The 26424-nt window shown below is 38.4% G+C and overlaps 1 protein-coding gene across 3 annotated transcripts in view; it reads right to left on the bottom strand.

Annotated features, from left to right (window-relative positions):
* LOC124172689 overlaps positions 1–4615 on the bottom strand; it is a 44734-nt gene extending 40119 nt beyond the window's left edge. For 2 of the 3 annotated variants that reach the window (XM_046552149.1, XM_046552150.1), the window contains exons 1-3: positions 4176–4614; positions 3805–3975; positions 912–1022 (exon numbers count right to left, since the gene is read on the bottom strand). In XM_046552149.1, the coding sequence (XP_046408105.1) occupies positions 912–1022; positions 3805–3975; positions 4176–4307 (414 nt within the window). In that variant the 5' untranslated portion in view covers positions 4308–4614. Of the gene's footprint in view, positions 1–911; positions 1023–3804; positions 3976–4175 lie in introns of all 3 variants that reach the window. The other variant, XM_046552151.1, reaches the window with a different exon arrangement.
* Positions 4616–26424: the final 21809 nt, after the last annotated feature.

The following is a 26424-nucleotide window of genomic DNA, read 5'->3' as shown; positions in this document are numbered from 1 at the left end:
ATTTATGTACTGAATTCTTGAGGCCTTTACTTTGTAGAATTCCATATTTTATGGTTGGAAGGAAATTACTTAGCTTTTCTACACAAAAACACACAATTTATTGCCGACTAGTTTCCGTTACACTGTACCATTTTCAAGACTAGTGATACACATAAGAATTTGCCGGTATATATACTCTGTGGTCGGGTGATTGGAGGGGAAGGGGAGAGGTAAGTGACGGGAAGGGTGACGGTAGGAAGGGATAGGGGAAAAACCAGAGGTAGTTATGAAGAAGAGCGTGGGTTGGCGTCACAAGGATTTTTTGGGGTGTAATAGTGGAATGTCTAGGAGGGGGGAGTGGAAAGAGAAAAGGTGGTTCTTTCGCAATGGGTTCTTTCCTCTTTACAATTTTTTTGTAACTACCTCTGGTTTTTCCCCTATCCCTTCCCACCTTCACCCTTCCCGTCACTTACCTCTCCCCTTCCCCTCCAATCACCTGACCACAGAGTATATATACCGGCAAATTCTTATGTGTATCACTAGTCTTGAAAATGGTACAGTCTAACCGAAACTAGTCGGCAATAAAGTGTGTGTTTTTGTGTAGAAAAGCTAAGTAATTTCCTTCCAACCATAAAATTTAATTTATGTGTTATTCCTTAATTTATTATTGTTATACCCCATAATTATTTAAACTACTCCATATTTTTTAAAATAACTGTGTTTCATCACACCTGTCGTCAACTATTAGTGATACATTATGAAAATAAAGAAAAAACTAGATGGTAGACAATGCCATAAACTATAATTGAAAGTGCCATAGAATTTAAATGAAATTGCTATTTTCATGTATCACCAATCATTTACAATAGCTTTTAGCTGAAATGTAGAAAAAAATGGCAATTTTTCATTTAGGCTATCCCATTAATACTTACAGAATCATTTTCTACTTTGATATGTCCCACAGCTTCCAGTGGGGAGGAATTATTCTCTTTATCCTCTGAGACTTGCTCCTGCGTGCTGCCATCAACTTCCATGGCCGACACCTGAAACAATAATAAACTCATTTTTTGTTCAAGTAGTTTAAAATCCTTTGGAACATAGAAATTGTTAAAGTGGTGAGCAGTACAATTAACCCATTATTCCACAGACTGTATTCAGGGCTTTTAACTTCAGTTGTTTTGCATTTTCCGAATTATATTGGTCTAATTAAGATGGCTTTTTGGAAAATAAATACTTTCATCACGTTTTATGATTTTCATAATGCTGCGTATACGCAACGCTGGGAAAACTACCGTAAATAAATACAAATAAAGTAATTTTAAAAAATTAGGTTACATCTATAATTTTTTATCTTGATTTGCACACTCGACATCTTCGCCGGGAGTTATCAGTATTCTTTTAGAGGAAATTCCCCATTCTGCCTTTTAACGGACATGCTGGGGTATGTCATTTTTCCTAGGGTGTCTCCTATGTGCGCACCGATTTTTATGCCAAACGCCATCAGTCATTAACATACAATAGGGTGGTTTCCTATTATTTTTTTATTGCTTTAATCAAAAGATTATTACTCCTGGAGTACGTATTTCACGCTTTTAGATTTTTAAATGACAACATCTATTTTTCGCAATTAAATGAAAAGTGAAAATTTTCAAGCGCGCGAAAACGCGACGCTTAAGTATGAATGCCGGGAAATATCTCCGTACGTCGTATTTCTGGTACCCCCTCCCGCCCGGTGAGGTGACCTTGAGGCGAGGCTTAGCGCTGATACGTCGCAGGATGCTAGCGGATAGCTGAGTACCTTGCTGCATGGTAGCGCTTGGCTTAAAAAAGGTTTATTAATACCTTATCAAACGAAGAAAACTTTCCGAACTTAGCCAGTTTTAATAGGTGATTATTAAGACATATTACCCTGAGCTCTGTGCCTAATGCATGCATTGGTAATCTCAGACAATGTATAACTCCTATCCTCTCGTGTAGAAACTAGGTCCCTGTGACGTCATGCGGAGTGGAATCGCATGGGCGCCAATCTGGCCTTTTTCAAATGAGGATAAAATTTGACCCTTGCCATTCGTTTAAACCGGTATTTCAAAAACCAAATAATTTGTAAATTATGAATACACTAATGGTGGGTAACGAATCGCAATCAATGCCTTTCGTTTTCTTTGATGAAGGAAACTACCCTATTATATAAATGAAAATGACAAAATTAGAACTAGAGATACTTTAAAAAAAGTCAGTAAATTGAAGAAAAAAATATTCTGAAGTAGAAACTTGTTCTGAGAATTAGGATTCAATAATGTTGCGTTAACGCAACAGTGAGGATTAATGGGTTAACACAGTAAACTGGGATTAACATAGTAAAACTGGAAATGAATTATTTCTTATTCTAACAGAAAATCGAACATTAAACATACCAAATAATAAATAACACAACTTTAAAAAAGGAAATTTAGCTTAACAAATGAAACAAGAACTAGATTAATACTTCTAACACAACGATAAGTATTAATCACATCAATGAGCAGATAAATTATTATTAAATTACGTGATCAGTGTTCATGGGTAGCAAGAAAGTAGGTGGGAGCCAATCCTTTTCTCAAATATTTCCTGTGATGCACTGTCTTTTACCTATTTCGGCAAATCGTTGCACAGCTTTGAGGCAACAACAGTATATGAAGGCAACCAGGCCTTTATATTACCCCTCTTGGCAGTGAGGGACCGCGGTCATACAATTGTTTATCCAGTCAGTTTGCGAAATAAATACTTGTTCCTTTCTCACAAAATATAAACTAAGAATTGAATTATTTGCGTATTGAGCATCGTTTACAATTTTTAAACGAAATTCTACAATAAATACTAACTAATATCTCAATTTCGGTATAAACATCAACATGGAAATTGTTGCTGCATTAAATGTGTTAATGTTGAAGGTAGAGCTTCGTTCAAAATTTGACAATTCTCAGAATAAAATGAGGAATTTAATTCCAAGCTTGCAATTTACGTGCAAGCAACAATTATCCATTAAGCTAATTCATATAAACAAAGCATTCGTATTTGTGCCTTCCACCCTCTTTCAGTGCGGTAGCTGACAATGTCACGGCCTTTGGTGAAAGGATTATCCTCAATATCTCCCAAATGAGAAAGTATATTGTCTCAGTACTGTGGCCATAATACTAATACCCACCCATTAATCACACGTTTTCAGTGATAAAGTAGAGCACAGTGACGTAGCCAGTAAGGGGGTCCGGACCCCCCCAAAATTTTAAATACAGTTATTTTCCCCCATAAAAGAAAACAAAATATTGAAAAATCTTGAACTTACAAAATATTTTTGAAACAAATTAAGTTTTTTTCAATTATACAGACTGTTAAAATTAGTTTAAAATCCAACTTAGTATCTTGTTCACCAAAAATTTTCCCCCCTGGTTTTGAATCCCCCACCGGAACATATATTTAATTAATTACGCTATGTGAAACCTAAAATCATAAACTTTAAGGGCGGTGTAGATACTGCAATTGGACATTTCATATTTGCTCTCATAGATTTCTGAATCGCAAAAGTTTTTAATCACGACTACGATTTGTTCAATCTGCATCATGATAAATATGTACGTTGTTACAGTTCTCTCGAGAATAACCGACATAAACACTCAAGTAAAACTTGGAAGTCGGTGAGGGAGTTATTCGAGTCCATAAAGGACATAATATCTATTGACATAAAGAGTAAACACACGATGAATTTTAACAGCTTGAGGAAATGCTCTTTAGCAACTGAATCATCCTCGTTCATAACGTCGGATTACGATGAATATAATCAATACTAACCAATTTGGTTCCAGATTTTCGACTCTTTCCCTTTGAAAACTTTTTCTTCCTGATTCTGTTGTCATATACCAGCTGACTCTCCATGCATCGCCGTTTAAACATTATAAAATCAAATAACTTATTCAAGCAATTGCGGCATACCATCCAAGGATATAGGACTTCCTTCTCCACCTATAGACATTACAATAAAATAGGGAAGATGTCAAATTATACGCAACAACATATAATATAGAAAAATAACCGAGGCATCACACACATGGCCTAACGGAATCTTACACGCATATTCTACAACTACAAAACACTCAAAAATAGTATCATCCTCGTAAGATCTCAAACAAATTTAAAACGGAATACTCTCCACATTCACTTACCTTTAGTTGCAACAGTTCCTCAATCACAGCCTTCACAGTGAATTTAACTTCAACATGGTCTTCAAAAATGTTAAACAATCGGCCTTTACATAGGCACAATCTACACATAGTATGATCGATGACATGATTCATTTTGAATACTTTAATATTGTACCATATGACCTATGCTTACAACAAGGACTCCAAACACAAACGATATCAACATCAACAGGCAGCCCTCGCCGCCCAGCATGCAGAGCCGTGCGGCGCAATAAATTCGCCAACTGTTTGCAACTGTGGCAACATGCCGCGCAAACGGCGGTGAAATTCAATTGCTATGAGAAGAATAACCCAGGATAGGGAATCGAAGCACGCAAATGCGGCCACATTGCAAGTTTCTTTGCAGTCAATGAAGGCTTTTCTTCACCTGAATGAGAACCGCCATCCCGCATTTCGTAATTCTAATGTATTTCCATGATTTATTCGAAGTGAAGTATTAAATTTTTACAAATGTCGTTTACGAAAGCTCGCTTTCAATTGGGTCCATTTGAACCATTACCGATTGCTACGCCGTTTTTTAGGAACTAAACACACCATCCGAGATTTCTTACGAGTCCTCTAAAAAAAATAATAACATTAAAATCCGTTATACTTATATATAATTCTCTCTTATGACCTATGATATACTCTCTGAATTCCAAAAAAGGGTTGCATTGATCAATCGTGTGAACCGTAAACCACTACATAAGCCGGTCAGAGTCCTCTATATTGCCAAATAATAACTACAAAGTTGAGTCGTCGCAGTCCGCCATTGTTGGTCAAATCATTAATGGCGGGCTGTGTTGTAGCATAGGCGTAACGTCAAGTAGGTGCAGTTTTTTACATTTTTGTAATTGATTAATAAGAGAAGTGGGTGATTCTTCTGCACTAAACTGTTCCATTAGTTGCAGGGATGGGTTCCGTGTTTTTGTTTTTCCTTGTAATCCTGAGATAAGGGCGAAATTGTAACAAATGTGCGGGATGGATAAGTGGCAACCATAGCCGTCTTCCACAATTTGTGAGGTGAGTTAGAAGTTGATTTAAATCAATGTATTGGGTAACTATTCATATGAAGATCAAGTTTTTACTTAGTTTCGGCTTAAGTTGATGAAAGGCGGTGATTTGTTTCAAAGTTTAATACCTTTGGTACTCAGTTTTACGATGTACGTAATGTAAACAGAAAAGAGTGCATAATAATTCCTGCTATTGTTGAGAGTTTTTCATGTTTATAAAGTTATTTGTGGCAATGGTTTTTAAACGTTTATAGTGTCGCAAAACTGATACAAGTAACCCGAGATACATTTAAGAGATTAATTAAAACAATAAACATCAGAATACGCAGCCTAATCACATGATGGAATGTGGTTAGTTGTTATTATTTCGTCGCGTGAAAGTTATACTTGTAAGTGTCCTTGAAAGTTATACTTGTAATTATATAAGCGCTTTCACGTTTGAAATGCCATGAGGAACTTTTACGTGCGATGGAATCAATGATACCAGTTTTTATTAAAGACTTACTGAAATAATGTAATATTTATGTCCCTTTTGGAACTACGTTATTGGTAACGAATGTTTGCAGGTAATTGTATTCGAATTCATGCTGGATTTTACACCTTGTAATTACATGCGATTTATAAGCAGCGAAACCTTCCTTAATTAATATAATAGTCAACATACAGTTTATAATTATAGTATTCTACCAATTAAGGTAGGTTTCCATGGAGTACTAAAGAAGTGATTTGGGAGACTCCCTATCCTTCCAGCGCTGCCTTCTTCAATTCACTGTAAGGCCTACTTCCTTTCAATTTATCTAAAAATCCTATTCTTTTCCTTCCCCTCCCTCGTTTCCCTAACATTCTACCCTCTAACACCATTTTCAACATCCCCTCCCCGCTAAGCACTAACTCCATCCATACCTTCTGTCTCCTCCGTACCTCATCTAAAAGCTGCCTCTCCTTGCCAACCATATCCAGCACTTCGTCGTTCCTTTTCCTCTCCGTCCATTTCACCTTCTCCATTCTTCTCCATACCCACACCTCGAATGCCTCGAATCATCTCTCGTCTTCTTTCCACAATGTCCACTTTTCCGCACCGTAGAGCGCTACACTCCAGATCAAACTCTTCACTAACCTTTTCTTTAAACTCTTACACAACGATCCTCTCAGAAGCTCCTTCCTGTTCATGAACGCCTCCTTCGCTAATGCAATTCTCTTCCTAATGTCCTTACTACCGCATCCGTTTTCCTCTAACGTACTGCCTAAATAGTTGAACTTCTCAACCTGCTCAAATTTTTCACCACCCGCCTTTATCTTAAGTCTCACATTCCTCGCTCATGATGCTTTACAAAACCGCATAACCTTAGTTTTCTTGTGATTAATCCTCATCCCATACTCCTCGCAACGCTCGTATAACGCATTCACTAGAGCCTGGAGCCCCCTCGCTGACTGGCTAATCAACGCCTGATCATCCGCGAATCTCACTTATTTGAACATCATTCCTCCCACTTTTATTCCAGCTTCTAACTCATCCCACGCTTCTCTTGCCATCTCCTCAGCGCATACGATAAAAAGCAGGCATATGCGGCGATAGAGGACAGCCTTTCCTCACACTTCGGCCAATGCTTACCCACCCAGGATTTCCGTTCGGTACCCTCACTTGCGCAGTCTGGGCCATATACAGATTGCAAATTAGTCGTTTACCCCTCCAATCTACACTTATTCTCTTGAGGATTTTCATTAACTCTAACCAGTTCAAGCTATCAAACGCTTCTTCAAAATCCACGGAACAGACATATACGTCCTGGTCATATTCTAGGATCCACTCCACCAGGGACCACGTTATCGCTATTGCATCACGAATTGACTTACCTTTTCTAAAACCAAACAGATCTTCGCCCGAATACTCGGACGGGATATTGTCCACGCCCACTGCTTTACTAGCCTTCATATCACGAAGTGCCTTCTCTATTTCCGAATTTAATATCCCCGATCCAAAATAATCCTCCCCCATTTCACTTTCATCCTCTAAAGTCAATCTCTCCGGTCTGTTCCTTCCTTCATAGACATTATCCACGTATTCTTTCCATCTACTCTGTACATCTTCTCGCCCGGTTAGCATCCTTCCATCTTAAGCCTTAATTTTAGTAATCGATTATTTAGTTCCCTATACATTCTTCTGCCCTGATCTGTGTCCACGTACTTCCACTTCCTTCTTTCCTCCATTTCTTTTAACATTCCCTCCGTAACCCAAGGCTTCTTTATCCTTCTGCTGTCAACGTAGCCAATTGACTTCTCCGCCGCATTGACTATTCCCGTTTTAATATTATCCCACCCTTCCTCTTCAGTCTGTGTTCTTCCAGTCTCCCGTATACTAATGTACACTTGTTCATGATATCCTCCCTTTCAGTTTCCTCCCCTTCAGGTTTTCTGTTCCCTTTCTTCGCCTTCCTAACTTTAGTACATACGTCTTTTGAACCTTAGGTTACATTTCATAAGTACTAGGTTGTGGTCTTAATCCGCATCTGAGACTGGGAAGCTGCGCGAGTTTTTTACACTATTCAGAAACCTTTGTCTTACCATAATGTAGTGTATTTGATATCTCCCTACATCCCTTGGACTTTTCCATGTGTACCTTCGCCCTTTATGATTATTGAACCACGTGCTTGTGATGAATAACTTGTTTCTCCTGCAAAATTCTGCTGCTTTCTCACCCCCGTCGTTCCGAATTCCTAATCAAAATTCTCCTACTTCGTTTCCATCCCTCCCTTCCCCGACTAAGGCGTTCCAGTCCCCCATCACTACTACCAGATTTTTCTTACCCGGTGTGTCTCTAATTATTTCCTCGATCTGTTCATACACCTCATCTACTTCTTCCTCCCTATGATTGGTAGTGGGCATGTAAACTTGGACCACCACAAGGTTGGTGGGCCGCGCCTCAATTTCTACCACCAGAATCCTATCGCTTACCTGGTCTATACGTACCACACGCTTACCCATCTTCCCGTTTAATACTAAAGCTACCCCTCGCTGGCTCTCTTCCCCTCCACTATATATAACCCTATACCCATCACTCCAATAGTCCCCCCCATCCCTCTACCCCACCTCGCATAATCCTAAGATATCTATCCTCCCTTTATCCATTTCCCTTTTGATATTTTCTAAATTCCCCGCCCTCATGATTGTCCTCACATTCCACATCTCTACATTTACAGCCGACTTCTTCTTCTCCATCTTCTTGGTCTTATTATCTCTTCATTACTGCTGCTGCTGGTGATGGTGATAAGTCTCTGCAAGGATTTCGCATGTTGACGACCCCGAGGACCTTGCCGACCTCGCTGCCGTGCCCAACACCCGCCCTTTGCGGACGGCGATGAGATTCCGAGGCTCATTTCATTGTACTCACGTGACTCCATCACGTGGACTACCTTTCGTCTGGCTCCTACCCTTCGACCAATCTGGCATGGGTGGCCCTACCAGGAATAATTTATAATTAATCCCGCCAGTTTAGCTCTAGGGGTCATAGGGACGTACAAGCCTTTCCACCGCGACAAGGTTGTAGCCCAAGGGAAAGGCAACATGCAGTACATGCACGTAATTATTTAGCAATTTACTCATTGTGAAAACATTCTCGTGCGAGTTATCTTCGTTTTTCTTGCCACAGGTACACTTAAAAAAATCAAAATTTGAATCCGCTCGGAAGGAAGGCTGGAAAAAATTAAAAGCCTAATGATGTTCCGACGATTTTCGACGTCGCGAATTATCCTAAGCCTATCACACCAAAGAGGAGACCTCTAATATTCGATTGCCGGCTAATAATTACGTGCCACTAGTGTCACATGAAGTCTTTTCCTTTGCTGAAGTTGAAGAGCCATCGAGTATGGTGTGTACATATTAAGGTCGTACTGTTATTCGTAGGTACTATTCTTGGAATTTGCTGAGAGAGAGTGTTTATGTTGTTATCAGAGTTAGTGCATTGTGGTGAAAGTTATTATTATAGGTAATAACGAAGTATTGTGGCATCGTTCTATTGGGTTATTGTATTTGAGCCATCTGGTTGTTGGGCTTTGTTTTCTTTTGTTCATCTTGAGTAGCATTTTCAATACCATCATCATTTGCTTTCACCAACAAACCTTCGCTCAACAGGTAGCACAATTTTTATTTCCCACTTATCTCTTCTTATGATGACTATATTTTGGAATTATTCAATAGTAGCACTGAAGGCTGTCTTGTTTAGATTATTAACCAGCCTGAGAGACAATTACCTATTAGATCTAGGCTGTAAAAATATGATTGTACAATATCAATCCCTTTATGAATGGGTTTATTGGAAAGTTTTCGTAAAAACAACTGGTGGATTGATAAAGTGATGCTAGGGCATTTATTAGGGAACCGCATCGACAAAGCAATCATGTATCCTCATCGTCCATTCAATAGTTTAGGTTGTCAATGTTAGGCGCAGCCTGAAGTATTATAGTTAAAATAAAGTGGTATTTATATATACTCCTTAATTATTGGTTCACGTTGGTAATAAGTAAGAAGTGGCAAGCATGCACAAGCCAGTGATATCTCGACTTTCCTTTCATAGCTCCATTGTATTATTGAGGTCTGTGAACTAATTTACAAATAAAAAACATAGCTGAGATTGAAAATTCAAATGATGTTGAAACTACCTTCATTTTGTGGCACTGTATTTGAACTACCTGCGGCTAAAAGTAAAAAAAGAGACCGTTTTAGTAATTAATTAAGAAGTACCTAATTGATATTTTCATTGTTAAACGTCCTATTTGTTTACATCTTTAAGAGTACTTCCATGTTGTATTAAAATGTGAACTGATGCAAGTTTTTTGCATGAAACCAAAATCATTGACCTGTGGTTTCTCGATGGTGTTCCTTGGAAAAAATCACCTGTGTGTAATTCATGTTTGGCATAGTCGATGGCTGGATGAATCCAAGGTTTCGTTTCTTGGAGGGGTTGAGTGTTTTTGATGGCTACATGCAGTCTTAGGAGCTGGAGATACTGAGCATATCTTTATTTGCGCGTTTATTCATGTCATAAGCACCTATTACTCTGAGTTATGGACTCCTAAAATCTCTTGTAGTTTGTCTTTTTCTATTATGCCTCATTAGGCGGTGTATCATCATGTCTTTAGGCGGTGTAAGTCATTTCTCATCTTCCATACGTGTCACCTGCGCTTGGTCTTTTTCTGAGATATGACCATATATGTATATTTTTCAATGAAGTATTTGTTAACATTATCATTCATCTATAATTTTTTGAGAAATCAGCACAGCTGTTGGAAAATAGGCACGTAGTCTTTGTTAATGCTTATCATCTATCAAATGAGGTAGCTTCTCAAATTGAAGAGTTTGTTTGAAAGTAAGATTGAACTATCCATTACAAGTTCTTTTCTTTCACATTGCCTTTGTTTATATTCTGGCAATTTTTCAGTTATACCATTTTTCATTACTTCCATAGCCTGGCTACTTTACATTGAAAAATGGTTTTCAAAATACTTCTAGAGTAATTAAACGGAGTCACTGGTTGCTCTTATGTTAAGCTGTTTTGGTGGTCCATGGTTGTCAATATACAATAGTATTTTCAGTGATTATTAAGCGCAATTGACTGTCAACCCATTAAAAGAAGGGTTCTATCAGGTCGTAATACGTTTAGTCTTTGCCGTGGTTTTATCTTTATTTTCGCCGTTTCCATTGTTGTCATGCCTAGAAAATTTTTATTTATGTTACCGAAGGTTTCGGCAATTAATATCAACTATCCGAAAATTACCAACATCCTTTGCATACCAAATAAACGAAGAAATCTGCCCACATCTCCTTACGGGTAAATGGGCTGCTAGGACTAACAATGGCGGACGTCGTGATTCCCATAGTGGAAGCCTATGCGACGACTCGATATGATGAGAGAGTAGTGTTGAGAGAGCAATCTAGAGGACTCTGAAGCCGGTAGAACGCTGAGGACATCTAGTGGGCATGGTTGGGAGTGGGCCGCTCCGATTCAGCCGTAGAAGGGTAAATCTTAGCTCCGCGTACTTTTCTCTTCGTCGTTTCAAAAGATCAACAAAACGCGAAGCTAACAAAGAACAAAGTGCCAGTATAACTTGGTATATTGGCATTCATCCGCAAATCATGCTAACTCAGCCCGGTTTTTGTTGAATTTATTTTGTTCTTCTTTCCTTGCTGAAAAGAAGAAACCAGCTCCTTTTTTAATTAATTGTTTCTCGCAATGTGAAGGTGATGAGATACTTCTAGTTCGCTTTGAGGTGAACCGTTAATTTCCAGTGTTCATTGTAGAATTCATTCAGAAGGTGGGGAGTTACAAATAGCTAAATGTTTGGGTGTCAGAAACTGACTGGTTACTATGCAAAAAAAAAAACGGAGCCACACTATTGTGAAGCATTGGCGAAGCGAGGGGGGTTTTGGTGGATAACCCCCCCCCACCCCCCCCGGCAACCCCCCCCCCACCCCCCCCCGGCAACCCCCCCCCCCGCGGGCTCCGAGAAATTTTTAAGTTAAATCCATTTTACTTGATTGAATTGATATTACAAATAGAATAGTATAAGGATTAATAAAATATCCCTTATAAAGCCGTAAAACTCACCATTTTGTAACATTTACCTTCAAATTTCCGCAATTTATTAATATCGCACCTACAACTTATCCTGGTGAGTATTCCATACCCCCGAACACCCTGGTACTAGTTGCACCTAAACGTCCCCCAGCCTTAATTCCTAGCTGTGCCCCTGTTGTGAAGTATTTAAAAAAAGGTTATCTAATTTCAAGTAAAATATAAAAGCGCTTTATCAGTTTTTAATATTAATTTCTAGAAAATAAAATATTTTATTTTAATCACAGGTTTTGTGCTAACATCACCTTTTTGGGATTGAAGGAAAATTTGTTCAAAACTTTCATTTCGAACTAAGCTTACATTTGCTTCAAGCTGCCTCTCCTGTCCTCTGCTGGGTATGCCCATGATGTCAACTCCATTTCAAATCTGTCAGAAAATAATAAAACTTAGACAGTTCCACAATAATTTATTCACTTTCGATCGGTTTCTGTACATTGTGTCATCTTCTGGCTGGCTGGCCAGAAGATGTTACAATGCATTAAATGAGATGATTCTGATAAAAATTTTAATTTACAGCGAAAAGAGATCAATGTCTGTCAGGAGAGAATTTATAAGGACCAGTGGCTTAACTATGGGGGGAGCAGGGGGATAGATCCCCCCAAGACTGAGAGAAATAAAAATAGTATTCAAAACGATTGTCTAGTTTTGACTTATAGTAAATTTTAACGTAATATTTTAATGAAACCCAAATTTTAAGTGCTAATATTATGTAAAATGTATTTGCAGGCATTTCATTTTCCCCAGATTTTCCTAAAAGCCATCCCCTAAAATGGCCATTGTCCGGTGGTCCGCAGTCACGTTTTTAGCAAAGTTAACTAAATCGTTATTTTTCATTGCAGAAACACGGTTCAAAGACGTACTTTATTGCTTGATTTGCAGGAGTGCGATTCAAACAATCATTTTTTGATGATCGGATTGATTGATTGATTTTCAAATTGCAGTCAGAGTGGTCACTTTTCGGGAGGGAGGCCCCCTACTGATAGGGTCGATGAGACGGTCCTGTGTGGGTGAGCTCCTCGAGGAAAGGGTCCTGGGGGGGTGTGCTTGAATCGCTCAGGATTAATTCCGGCACGGAATAATCCCGATCTCTCATTCCGTGTCGGAATCTTTTTGCTCGGGATTTTGTGTGCTTGAAATTTTCTAGCCAATTGTCGGCTTCGAGTGTTGCTATCTAGATTCAACCCGAGCGATAGACGTGGCAACGTCGGGTTTAGGACGTAAATACGGCCGTTGTTAACGCCGAGCCTACAAATATTTACAAAACAATCGACAGCAGAAATTCAGATACCGCTGATATAAATTGATACAACTAAACAACATAAGGAAATACTTCTTCAATTTGTGAAGGTAAGTAACCTCATAAGTAACTAGAACCAATTTTGATTCTATTGTTTGTAATATATAATGTTTTTTTATCAGTGTTTACTTTTCAGAAAGTGAAAGCACAAACAACGGAAAACTAAAAAATAATTTTACTGCCAAAGAAGGAGCAATGCATTGGCAGCAGGTGACGCTGAAACCAGCTGAAACTTAAAGAATGTATGAGGTTATGGAAGTGGTGGAGAAAGGAAATAATGAAAATTGAATCAATTTAAGTATCGCGAAGTAAATACTTATCATTTTCAACCACGAATCATCGACACGGCTTCTCACAATTTTGTAAGTGCTATGACTTTTTCGGCGCATAAATAATAAAATAGATTCGGTTAATGAAGCGTTACGCATATTTTTGTATGGCGATAATTTTAATAGCTATGAGTGGAACAATGTATCGGTATCATGAGTGATATATCTCTTTACAATCTTCGCAAGATAAATATGCTTCCAAGGGCAAAGCAGCCGCCCTATCAAAAGATGTAATCCACACTGCGAGTGGGGCTCCAGTAGCTCAATATTTCCAGAGGCGGGTGGCTGATATAATAAGTGGAAATGCAAGTCTTGGCTATTTCAATATTAATGAGTCGGTGATTTTTTTTGATGAGGAGAGGTTTTTTTAAAGTTGTCCTTTGAATAATAATTCACCATACACAATGTTATTACTTTAATACTATTCTAAAATTCCTATTAATAGTGTAAAATCATATTATACTATGTAATTTATTAATTTAAATACTGTAAATATTAACATTATGAACTTAAAAAACCTCATTGCCCTTTTTAAAAATATTATATTATTTACAAAATATTTATTTCAGATACCAACACCATTGTAGAGTAATTGAAAGAATTCCAGAGAAGCCACTGTTACTACAGGAAAAAGTATTCTACCCGAAGTGAAGCAATTAGAGGAAACAAAAAAAAGTTAATGCAAAATGCTTAGATTGGAAAGGGAGGAACTAAAACTAGTAAACATTGAGGCCAAGATCGACAAAATTAATTTTTAGTTGTCAAACTTTGTATGTGATTATTTGTGTTCAATATAATAATTGAATTCTACCATTGAAATATTTCATATGAATACCTCTCCTATAACCAACAACTAAATTGATGAATTCTTCTCGGATTCTCAGCCAGGTTAATTCTTTTGTATAAGCCGACGTTTTGAGAGACGACTTGTCTCCCATCTTCAAGGTCGTGTCACTCTTTGAAAGTCCAATTTCACAAAATTTCACCTGGCTGAGAACCCGAGATGAATTCATCAAAGAATCATCAATATCAAAGAATTCATCAATAGTATTCACCCGGAGAAATTAAAATCGTTTAATAACTAATTTGTTTACCTCCATCCAAATTGCATTCTCATGATAATCATAAATATTAACCTTAGTAACTTTTCCCCTATTAATATTCTTTAAAATTAGTATATTCATACTAGCAGGGTTAAAAAGAGTAAAAATAAATTAGGATTACTACTAGGGAAGGTGAAATTAAATGAAATCTCTAGAATAAATAACATTTTTTTATTTGAACCACTTGAAATACAGTATGCAATAGCATTTTATTAATTAATCTAGACTCCTTGAACCCAGAAAAGGCATTTTTGTCACAACTTTCAGTGAATATTAGGCTTCTGTCCATTATAGATACGTTATTTTGTTTCAATCCACATTTATTAACTTTGAAGGTAAGCATAAATAACGAGAGCTCTTCCAAGTAACTTTCGGCGTCCAAAAATTACTAAATGCACCTTCAAGTACATCCTTTGATTTCGTTCAGCAGCAACAGGAAACATAGTTAACCACAGCATACACAGCACACACACATTCGATATTCGTGCCGGGTTCTTCAACGCGTACAGTGGTACATTCGAGCATGTTAATTTGTATGGTCTTCAAAAATTAACATAATGTTTCTGGATGCACATCACACGCGCAGCCGCGTATGTATAGTGCAAACATCTGAAATTGCATCATAACCTGAAGTTATGGCAATGAATATGCTTTTAAAATTTAGGAAACTCAAAGAATTCAAGATGAAGGGACTTAATTACGTTAATAAAATTTACTCATAAGCACATTACCCTGATACGATTTCAGCAAAAATGTTACTCGCCTTAGTTTCTACTGAAAGCGATGAGGATATTCCTTCGGAAAGACATCTGTGAGAGATTCAGTCAAATCTCTTGTCAATACCTTTGAGAGACAAAAAGGGCTCTTGAATTCGCCGTCGCTCACATTGAAGGAATCCTCTGTTTCCCTGAAGTATCTCGTTCTTCCAAAAACTTCACCTTCTTCCTATTCTAATTCTCTCATTAACCGCAAATAAACCATAACATCCGCCATATTGTTCAAGATTGCGACACGGAATTATAATCTCACCTAACTACGACCACTTGGCTTTCATTCCGGCACGGAATCAGCAGATCCCGAGCAAAATCTTATCTCGAGCGTTTCAAGCACACCAAATCACATTCCGTATCGAAATTTTCTGGATGAGTCCTTGGTTACGTATCGGAATTAATCTCGAGCGATTCAAGCACACCCCCCCAGGCACTGAAATTCTTCATTCACTTGGATTGGAATGACCAGTTTGTCTACACTTAAGAGGGTGACTCACAATTGGATTGTCTCTCATCCTTTATATTCTGTCGATGAATTTTTTACACATAGTACTGATGACATTGTATTTTGATGTAGGTAACCTATATATTTGATTGTATGTGATTTCTCTTGTATATTTTTGTACCACTTTTTTCTGATGAGGTCTCCGTATTTCTGAAAACTATTGACCAATAAAATTGTTATTACACCCAAACCACCGCAGATTGACATCAGACATCAAATTTCTTCACCACATCATGAGTAGGTCCTTCAGATGCATTGATCTCCTATCTAATTCTTTTCACTACGCATTCCTGCTCGCAAAACCCGCAATACTGAAGCTCTACTCCAGCCTAATTTCCGTCTGCCAATATCCCAAAGATCCCTCTTTTACAGCTTGCCTTCTATTTTCAATTCAATCTCCAATACTTCTACTTCACTTGACATCTTTGCCTCCCGCACCAATTTTAATATCCAATTGAAAAGACTTTTTGACAACGACCTTTTGTATGTTTTGTATATGTTAAAAATGGTTGTTATTCATGAGATTATTTTTATACATGTTTATTAATTATATTTACATAATTTATTTTGTTTATTAACCCAATGTAAAAGCCTTAGTGCTGTTTTTGGTGTGATATAAATACATAAATGTATGCGAGTTGATGCGGCTGCTTACTTATCGGCTCCCCTTGCAGTCCCGCAACACTCGAATACACCCATGTTATGCGGGAAACTTAGATGGGATTCTTAGGATACGACGAAACTCTCATTATTACAGTGATAAAACTCTTTACATCGAAATGGTTGGGTCCAAAATTTGGGCAATTTTGGTCCCCACCATTTTGATTTGGTTTGGTTAGTCAGCTTCATTGGATATTTTGAGTTTATATGGTTCAGAGAATGTTTTAATGCGGAAAGTAAAAATTTTAGTTCAGTTTTTTGACAGATCCAAGATCATCAGTCATGTACGTGGACAAGTAAAAACTAATAACAGTAAAATATTTTACTAATTACAATTGATATATCTTTTACAGTTATAAGATGCAAGTTCAATGTATTAAAGACAGTATACTAACTTAATTACTGCCAGTTCCAACTATAACTTAATTTAGCGGAAATCGTCAAGTCGGTGGGCATCATGTTCGTGAACACTGCAGTCAATGAAGATGCCAGATGGTAACGGACATGATGATACACTATCACCAGTTACAGAATGTCCAATGAATGACAATTAAAACATACATTTTTTGTGAGTAAACACAATATTCCTATTCCGCAGTTCCTGTGGACACATATATCAAATCTGTAGACAGCAAAAAAGTATTTCAAAAAGTGTAAATATTAATAACGATCTCTGGCACATCATTAGCTTGTACAATTAACCAACTGTAATTACTCAATTTTGGTTTAATAAAAACAAAATTTATTATTTTTAATTTTGCCTGCAGAAAATGTAGGTTTTTTTTATGGGGATTGACCTGCACATATGAAGCACTGAAATAAGACTGATCCACCGATGCAAGCCATTTCTTTGAATCACCAACGCACGGGGGATTCTTCCTTTGAGTTCTTATCGCTCGTCGTCCCTTCAGGCTGCTTCCTTAACGGAACCCTTTTGTTTACATGTGAGTTGGGCATATCCCTTTCTTACTTGGCAATCTTGTAAACACACTGAACTAGACCCTTTTACGTGTCATCGGACAACTGACTCTATGTGGCTAGACTGTAATTAACTGTCAAAAGCAGCAAAAATGAGAATAATGATGACTTCACTATCTCGTGAGTTGTCAGCGTCAACTTTCCCATTTTAATTTTTAATCGCTTCGCTTAGAATTCCAAGAAATTGACAGTGTAAGATTTGTGTTTTAATGCAGGGGAAACCCTCTCCTACAGTCAGTGGCGTAGCCAGATGGGGCAAGTTCCTCCGAAATGTAAAAACACAATTATTTTCCATCATAAAACCTTGAACTTGCAAAAGATTTTTTTTAAATGAAATTTTTTCGATTACGAAAACTGATAAAAGTAGTAAAAAACCCTCTACTTGGTACCCTGTTTTTCAAAAATTTCCCCCCCTGGTTTTGGACCCCCCCCCAAACAAGATTTCTGCTACACCACTGCCTACATTTTGGCTGGCGAGAGCTGTCCGCTGACAGCACAGGAGGAGGGTGGAGAACTCTGCGCTAGCATGGTTTTCAGCCAATCACTGTCCCCCAAACACACCTCATACCGTCGCCTAGTCGCACAATGTTGCCACGTGCATATGAACCACCAAAACAATCCCTTTCTCTTTCGAATCGCCCTAACAAGGGGTTATTGCTTTGGGTCCTTCACGCTTGTCGTCCCTTACGGCTCCTTTCTTCACGGAAACCTTTTATTTACATGTGACAACAACGCCAGGGTTGTCATCAGACAACTCTCGATGCCCAGACTGTAATCAGGGGCGATCTAGGATGCTTGGGGGCCCTCGGCTGGGGCTTTTCAAGGAGCCCTCATAACCAGGGCCTTTTGGGGTCCTCCCCCAGAAATTTTCAGGTATTTGCATGCCTAAAATGGATTTTGACACTATTCTGCCTCTTAAAAACAAGATAAAAGCAAATAAAAATAGCAATTTCTTACGAGAAATATACTATGAAAAGTGGGAATTCCACAGCTCATTAAATTTATTAATGTATCATTGTTCTAATATCTATTCTGTGAATTTTTTCCTTGAAACCGCACTGAAATCTGAAAAACCTCCAAAACAACCTTTTCTAATATCTCATACAAAAAATCACAAGGCTCTCTTTAATCTCCCAACACCTTTATTTTATCTTTTTACTCTTAGTATATTGTAAATAGAGCAACTTAAACAAATGTAGAATTTTACAAAAGCAAAAAAATTTTGGTTAAAGCAATCTGAGTTTTTTAATATTAAACCTTCCATTTGCGAATATCTTGTATGATGTTGGGCACAATATGGTGGAAGTTTTTGATATTAGTAAAATTAGACATTGCAATATTTGAAGATCATCTGGACAAGGATTTCAATACGGACGACCACAACGTGAAAGTAGACAGTGAAGGTGTGCGTGGTACCCTCACCCATCCTGGAACCTTTCTTTCTTCCCCCCCCATCCACCCTACTCCTCTTCAGAGACCCTAAAAAACGACCCTTCTCCCCCACAACCTTCAATATCCCCATTTCTCGTCACCCAAACCCCATTCTCCACCTTAACACAAGCACCAAGGCATATAAAAGGAGGAACTACTAAGACTTGTTACACTTGATAATGTTTAAAATCGTTTCAGGCCTGATTTTGTGGAATATTATTATATCCACGATAAAAACACAAACAGTAATTTCCACACTATTTAATTTATCACTTAACCACCGACCATTGTTTAGATGCTTTGCGTCATTTTCAAGGTAATCCAACAAAACACTCTCCTGGTGTATATACCCAGGCCAAGGTAGGAGGTGGGGGCATAGGGAATTGGAGTGGGGGGAGTGGGAGGGGAAATTAGTTAGCGTGAACAAATGAATGATGGCCTATAACAGAAGACATACAACAAGAGGAGCATGAGTGTAGGTCAGGATTTTGACGTCATGGGGAAGCTTAACTTTAACAAAGGTTAGTCAGTACAAAATTAAACATCATTACAAAGTCCATCCGGGCTGTTGGCGATTTCAAATTTTCCCATAAAATCTAATTTAATCCCTTTGTCAACGCAATGTAAAATATCTTTGTCAAAATTGCTAAAGTGGTTATTCAGGCATAAATGATTAGCAAAACAAATTTTCCGTCATTATATGTATATAAAACTTATTCTGTGTTCCTCCACTCTTGTCTTTAAACCTTCTACCAGTCTGGCCAACATAACATAAACCACAGTTCTCACACTTTAGTTTGTACACTCCACTTTTGTCCATACAATCATATTTGTACTTGGAATTGAATAAAATCTTGTCAAGCGTCAATGGGTTATAAAATGAAATATTGCAATTATTTTTGGGGAAGGCATTCTGGAGTTTATACGATATATTTCTAATGAAAGGTAGTTTGACCCAGCGGGTAATCTCTGTCGGTACCATACACAGAGATGTCAGTAAGTTTGTGGTTCTTTTGGAGTGATAGAGTTTAAGCATCTTGCCTATGCACAGGGCATTGAAGCCATTTCTTACTGCTAAGGTTTTCTACAATTTTGAGTTCTTTATCAAAGTTGTGGACAGGCATGGGAATATTCATTGACCGGTGGGTCATACAGCTCAATGCAGCTAGCTTAAGCATATGGTGATGAGACGAATCTACAGGAAAAACAACATCAGTGAACGTTTCTTTTCTGTATACAGACAGATCATGTTTACCACTAATAATTGAAACATTTAAATCTAAGAAATTGATATTGTCCCCACCATATTCAATCATAAATTTAATCTTGTCATGGATGGAATTTAAAACATTGTTAAAATTATCTAATTGACGTGATGGCTTTTTTATCTTGATAATGTTGTTTGTAATGACAAAACAAGTTGTGTCATAATAAAACTCAGTGGAAATAATGCAATGTCTAATTTTACTATTACTTCCACTAATGCTCACGATAAACGCGAGCGTTGTGGGCCCCTCCTAAGGTCAGGGCCCTTGGCGATTGCCTACCAGCCGACCTGGCCTGACTGCCCCCGACAGTAATTAATTGCCAAAAGCACCCCTCCACCTCAACAGATCGGTTCCGTCTAGTAAATATATCTGATGACTTTGTGTGAACTCACTGTCGCCCAATGTATCACTGAGCCAGGATTCATGTAGGGCCATCATATCAAATAAACAGAGGTTCGAACGGTGGAAGGAAATTATGTGGAGCTTGCTTTGGAGACCCTGCACATTACGATGATAAAACTGCAGAAAATGGGGCAATAATTGAGGCTGATTCCCGAACAATGCTGCAGAGCCTTACAATATACAAAAAACTCCCGATTATCAAGGGTGATGATTGGGAGAGGCAGCAGGAATAATTGGAAAACACAAATAATCGAAAATTTCACTTTAATTTCACGTAATTTTCACAATTCACGTAAATCAAATAATATATATAATTATTATTTACGCACATTGTTTGCTAGATATCTTCCAGGGCTCAGTGGGAGCTTTCTTTTCCCAAATGCGATCTTTTTAGCAGGGATAGTGAGACTGCACTCATAACCTTACTGATCCATGTAAAACCGGGTTTCCGAAAACCACGCATCCCTGTCTGCGAGATCACAGATTCCGAAAAGAGAATCGCACAGTGATTTCACACGGACGCAGTGAAACCACTACGTGACATCGAAAACTACACTGTCACTGTGTGAACTCATGCCTGGATAATCAGGAAAACGGATAAACCACAGCCGGATAATCGAGAGTCGACCATATAAGACTTTCTATCTTTTCATCGTGATCACATCATTGACTCTTTCTCACAGACTGTCGCCCACTTATCCCTGAGCCAGGTTTCAGATGGGGCCATCATGTGAAATTAACAGAGGCCCTATAGTGAAAGGAAATTATCTAGATCTTGCTTTGAAGCACAAATATCTGGGTATAAAGTATCAGTCCTCTCCTACAATCAAGTTGAGAACAAGCAAATACATATACCAAGACCTGGACGGGGGAAGGCCACCCATTTGGGATTCGAACCTGTAATATCCGAGTAGAAAGGTGAATGTTTTAACCACTTCTACTGTGGCTAGCACATTGAGAAGCATTCCACACCAAGGTGTGCAGAGTAAACTGGTCATGTCAGCCATTTAATTTCAGGTTGTCCCTAAAATCTCGTGCAAACATGATTTCAGCCAGCCTGAGTGGTCACAGATGAAAGAGGATGTTTTATTGTTATTATTTATAACTATTTACATTTTTATTTTGCCCCATTGATTCGCACCCAGCATTATCTTCTAGGAAACTGTGAAAGAGGAGAATGAAGACCCTCCCAGTAAAGGTAATTATCCTGAGATGTACACACCGGATCCAGCTGGAATTTCAAGTGATGCTTTAGACCCATTGGCAACTGACGACTCAGTTCATGTTTGCCTTGTTAAGCATTGTTTTGCTACTACACAAATTCAGTCCTCGGTGGAATAATCCAATATCATTTACCATAACAGCAATACCTTTTCCCTACCCTCTTCAAATGCTATAGTAAATTTTAGATGCATCATAAGTCTTAATTAGAACTTTCAGTGTTACTCATCATGTTGGTTAAAGAAAAGCTTCTCCGCTATGTTGTCATGCTAATTTTTGTCTACAATCTACGTTTCCTGACCTATTTTGGTTGCTTTTTCAAGGAAGATTAAGGGAATCACAGTTCCTTAAGTTTTGGCCCATAGGCCCAAAAGTTTTTTTTAAGTTACAAAGAGATGTGTCATTCTTGACGAAATCATGATGCAAAATGATTGGGTCATTGCACTGAACAGAATGTGGGCATACAGCTGCTCTGATCACACACCTCTGCTCACTGAGCAAGTGATACTATCAAAGGAGAGGGTATTGGATGTTGGAAAACCAGGTTGGTTGTTGAGAGGCATCAATTATTTTCCGTGAGCTGATTTTAACACTTAGCGTGCCGATCATGTCAATTGACGGAATGATGAGACAACTCCAAAACTGCTTTTCACGTCAATTGACGGAATGCTCATTTCAACACAATTTAAATTAGTTATTCCGTCACTATACGTGATCCCTGTGTCTCTGTTCATTCCTTGGTGTAGTTAATTCCATTTGAAGCCGATAGATAGCATAAGCATGCAGAAATATTATGCTTTCTTGCCACCTGCTCGTCTGTTGTCATTTCGACATTCACAGCATGCAAATGGATTCACGCCAGTTGAAGGACTGTGATATTCAAGCCTTATTAGAAGGTGATAATAGTGATGAAGATATTATTTGTGACAATTCTGATGATGATCCCGACTATGTTCTGCAGGAATTTCAAAATAATGAAGGTTAGTAGAGCAATTTGCCGTCATAAATTCCTAACCTATATACGTGAAACATATATGTTTGGTCAGTTGGATTTGTTTACATTTTTTTATGTTTGTGTCCATACGTTTTTTGTCACTATTTTCCTCATTTACCGATACATTTACTCATTTTTGGTTCAGATTCGGAATCAGAAAATGAGGACATGGACCAAACAGTAATCACCAACAACATACCGGAAAATCTTGCTGGTGCTTCTAAAAGCAGAAACAGACTCCAGCAACCTGATCCTAGAGCATTATGGAATGAGGTGGATGCTATACCGACTTTGGATGTTTTCAATGATATAAGTGGAGTGACAGATGATTTCCAACTAGATGTAAATAGTTCTGTGCTGGACTTCTTTTCGTATTTTGTTGACAATGAACTTATTGATATGTTCAAACAACAGACTAATTTATATGCACGTCAAAAGTTGAGAAAAATGAGAAGTTCTGAGTCTTTGACAGTCAAATCTAGAATGAATGAGTGGAAAACTGTTACTCTAGTAGAGATAAAAAAATTTTTAGCTATAATATTCCACCAAAGTATCAGCCAGAGACCTCAACTAATCGATCACTGGAGTAAAGACCCTACTGTTGCATGTAACTATTGCCCAAATGTCATGAGCAGGAACCGATTCCTACTCATTCTTTCCAACTTTCACTTGAATGATAATTATTTGTTCAAGAAGAGAGGGGAGCCAGGTCATGATCCTCTCCATAAAGTTCGACCTCTGATTGATAATATTCAGCGTCGTTTTCAGCAGGCCTATCTGCCTGGAGAAAAAATAACTATAGATGAGGGTATGTGCGCATTTAGAGGTAGGCTGCAATTCAAGCAATACATGCCTCAAAAGCCCAATAAATATGGGATAAAATTGTATATGTTTTCGGAAGCCGACTCTGGTTACGTCTGGAATTTTAGTGTATTTTGTGGCCAGAGCAATGTTGTAATCAATATTGTTACTAATTTATTAGGCAGCTTATCTGGAGCTGGCCGTACCTTGTACACTGACAGATTCTATACAAGTCCTGAACTAGCAAGAGAACTTGAAAAAATTGGCACAGCTCTTGTAGGTACAGTAATGAAGAATAGGAGGGGTTTGCCAAGAGAATGGAAAAATCTAATTCTTCAAAAAGGGGAACAAATTTTTCGTAGGTCTGAAAATCTTCTAGCCATATGCTGGAAAGACAAACGCCCAGTGTACATGCTGAGTACAAGGCACACTGCTCAAATGATAACATATCAAACAAAAAGGGGCACTGAAAAAACAAAGCCTGCTTGTGTTCTAGATTATAACCAAAATAAGGCTGGTGTTGACCTAACAGACCAGTTGATGTCATATGGGGTATTTGACCACAAAACTGTGAAGTGGTGGAAAAAACTCACTTTTCATTGTCTTCTCATGAGTGTAGTGAATGCATGTATTCTGCATAATAAGGTAAAGGGAAAGAAGATGTCAGTAACTCAGTTCATGAAACTTCTTTGCACTGAGCTGCAAATTTGTGAGGGCGATTCTCCACGGCAGGGTTCTAGTGGAGGCCAGCTCGGTAGGCTTTCTACTGGGAATCACTTCCTAGAAAAAATTCCAATCCCTCCAGGAAAGACAAGAATACAGAAAATGTGCAAAGTTTGCTCTGCTAGAGGTAAAAAAGAAAGTGGAAAAGCGAAAAGAAAAGACACTTCTTACTGGTGTTCAGAGTGCAAACTAGCTCTGTGTGTGGAGCCATGCTTCAAAATTTTTCACTCTAAAAAAATTTTTTCTGCTCCAATTTGAGTAGTTTCAAATGTACTTTTTGGGAAAATGATATTTTAATTGTGTTTTTTATTGTTGTATAAAGCTTTTTTTCAATGCTGAACCTTAAAAATAAATCATATGAGCATACTAGTATTTGGTCAAATTTTTGGAAAACTCAAAAACAGTTCTTTTTCCAACAACAACATAAAAAATATATTGAAAAGTAAAAGCTAAAAAAAGCAATATTTTTGAAAGAAGAAATCAAGAGCTTTCAAATGAGGTAAGTAACATTATCATGAGTTGAGTGCTTACTTTGTAATAGATTTTTGAAAAATAGCAAAAACGGCCGGCACACAGGGAATGACCTGCAGTTTTTGGGCCGGCATGCTAAGTGTTAATGGAGCATGTTGTATATTCAACTTTGATTGAAATAAAATGTAATTGTTACGTTTAATGGATGAAATAAACATTTTTGTCTGGACATGTAGACAAAAATTCCTGGTTGCCGATGAATGATGTCATGAGACCATCATGTCTCAAAATATTGCTGATAAATTTGTTCATCCTTTTTTGGAAGATTTTCCTATGGTTAATTGAAAAGGCAGAGTAACTTGGTTGCCTATATTTTGTTGGTCAATAAATTTATCCTACCTTCCTCTCCGAGGTCAGAATAGCAATCCAGGGAATTTTTCATTTGAGCATACATTTGATGTTTTGGTCGTGATCTTTTTACTTCTCGTGCCAATTTCACGGGCAGTCTGGGGTGAATGGGGGGCCCTTGGTGGGGCTCGTGATGGGGCCCTTTCCGAGAAAACGTTAGGAGAGTCCATGCCCAGAAATGGATTACAACACTATTCTGGCTCTTAAACACTTCCACTTTGATTTATTTTCCCAATATAGTGCTCCCATTCTCCATTTATACTTTTCTGCGGTTCTCTTTTAAATGATAGGTAATGAAATGATATTTTGTAATCAACATAGTGTAATGGCCCGAAATTCGGGGGCCATTTGCAAATTATTTCGCAAAGGACAGGGCTGTTTGCGAGGCAGAGGACGATGCACAAACAGCCCTGTTTGTCATAAAATGGGAGATCCGGGAGGATGGAGAAGGAAAGGCAACGACCGAAAGACTGGCAAATAGGAATAAACACCATTAATGGAGCGCTCACGGGTTCTAACCTTTGGAAGGGGGGGTTTAGTTTAAAAGATATGTTTTCGCGGAATACCCCCCACCTGGGCTTTTTGAACGTCTCTACGTCATTCGAGAGACACTATATAAAGGTAAACTGGGATATACTTCGGGTCTTCTACTTCGAGTCTTCCACTACTTCGGGGTGAAGTTTTAATCGCGAAGGGCGTGATTGTGCCCGGCTTAATTACCGTCAACGCTTGTCTTGCGCCTACTTGGCTCGTCCAATACCCGCTTCCCGGGCTCTTTTGCTCTTGCTTTCACTCTCTTCATACCTTGCTTTTAGGGCCTCTTTTGTGGGCCATTTTCGCCATCAACTTCCGTTACTTGCGAAATTTAGACTTCATAATCCCTTCCCCCTCCGGGAACTTGGGAAATTCCTCGCGCACTATCCGTGGCTAGGCCAGTATTTGCCAGTCCGTTGATCGCCGCCACAGCGTGCTGCCGCCTTCTCCTGCCTCCAGCCTCCCGGGGTGGTTCGTGCCTTGTCGCCAATAAAGGTAGAGTTCCTTTTTCTTTTTATTAAAATGCAATCCATGTGCCATCATTGATACCCGACGCCAAGGGCAAGAGCCCACGTTAAAATAGTTCGGATTCGAGTCCCGGCTTATCCAGGGCCGGGTCGCGACAGTAGAACCGCAAAATAAAATGTGATCATTAAAAATGGAGATCACAGCTATCGCTACTGGAATAAAATAAT

Source organism: Ischnura elegans (genome assembly GCF_921293095.1).
Source record: "Ischnura elegans chromosome 13 unlocalized genomic scaffold, ioIscEleg1.1 SUPER_13_unloc_2, whole genome shotgun sequence".
NCBI lineage: Eukaryota > Metazoa > Arthropoda > Insecta > Odonata > Coenagrionidae > Ischnura > Ischnura elegans.
Note: the sequence above shows the minus strand (reverse complement) of the source record. Positions and strands in the feature narration are given on the sequence as shown.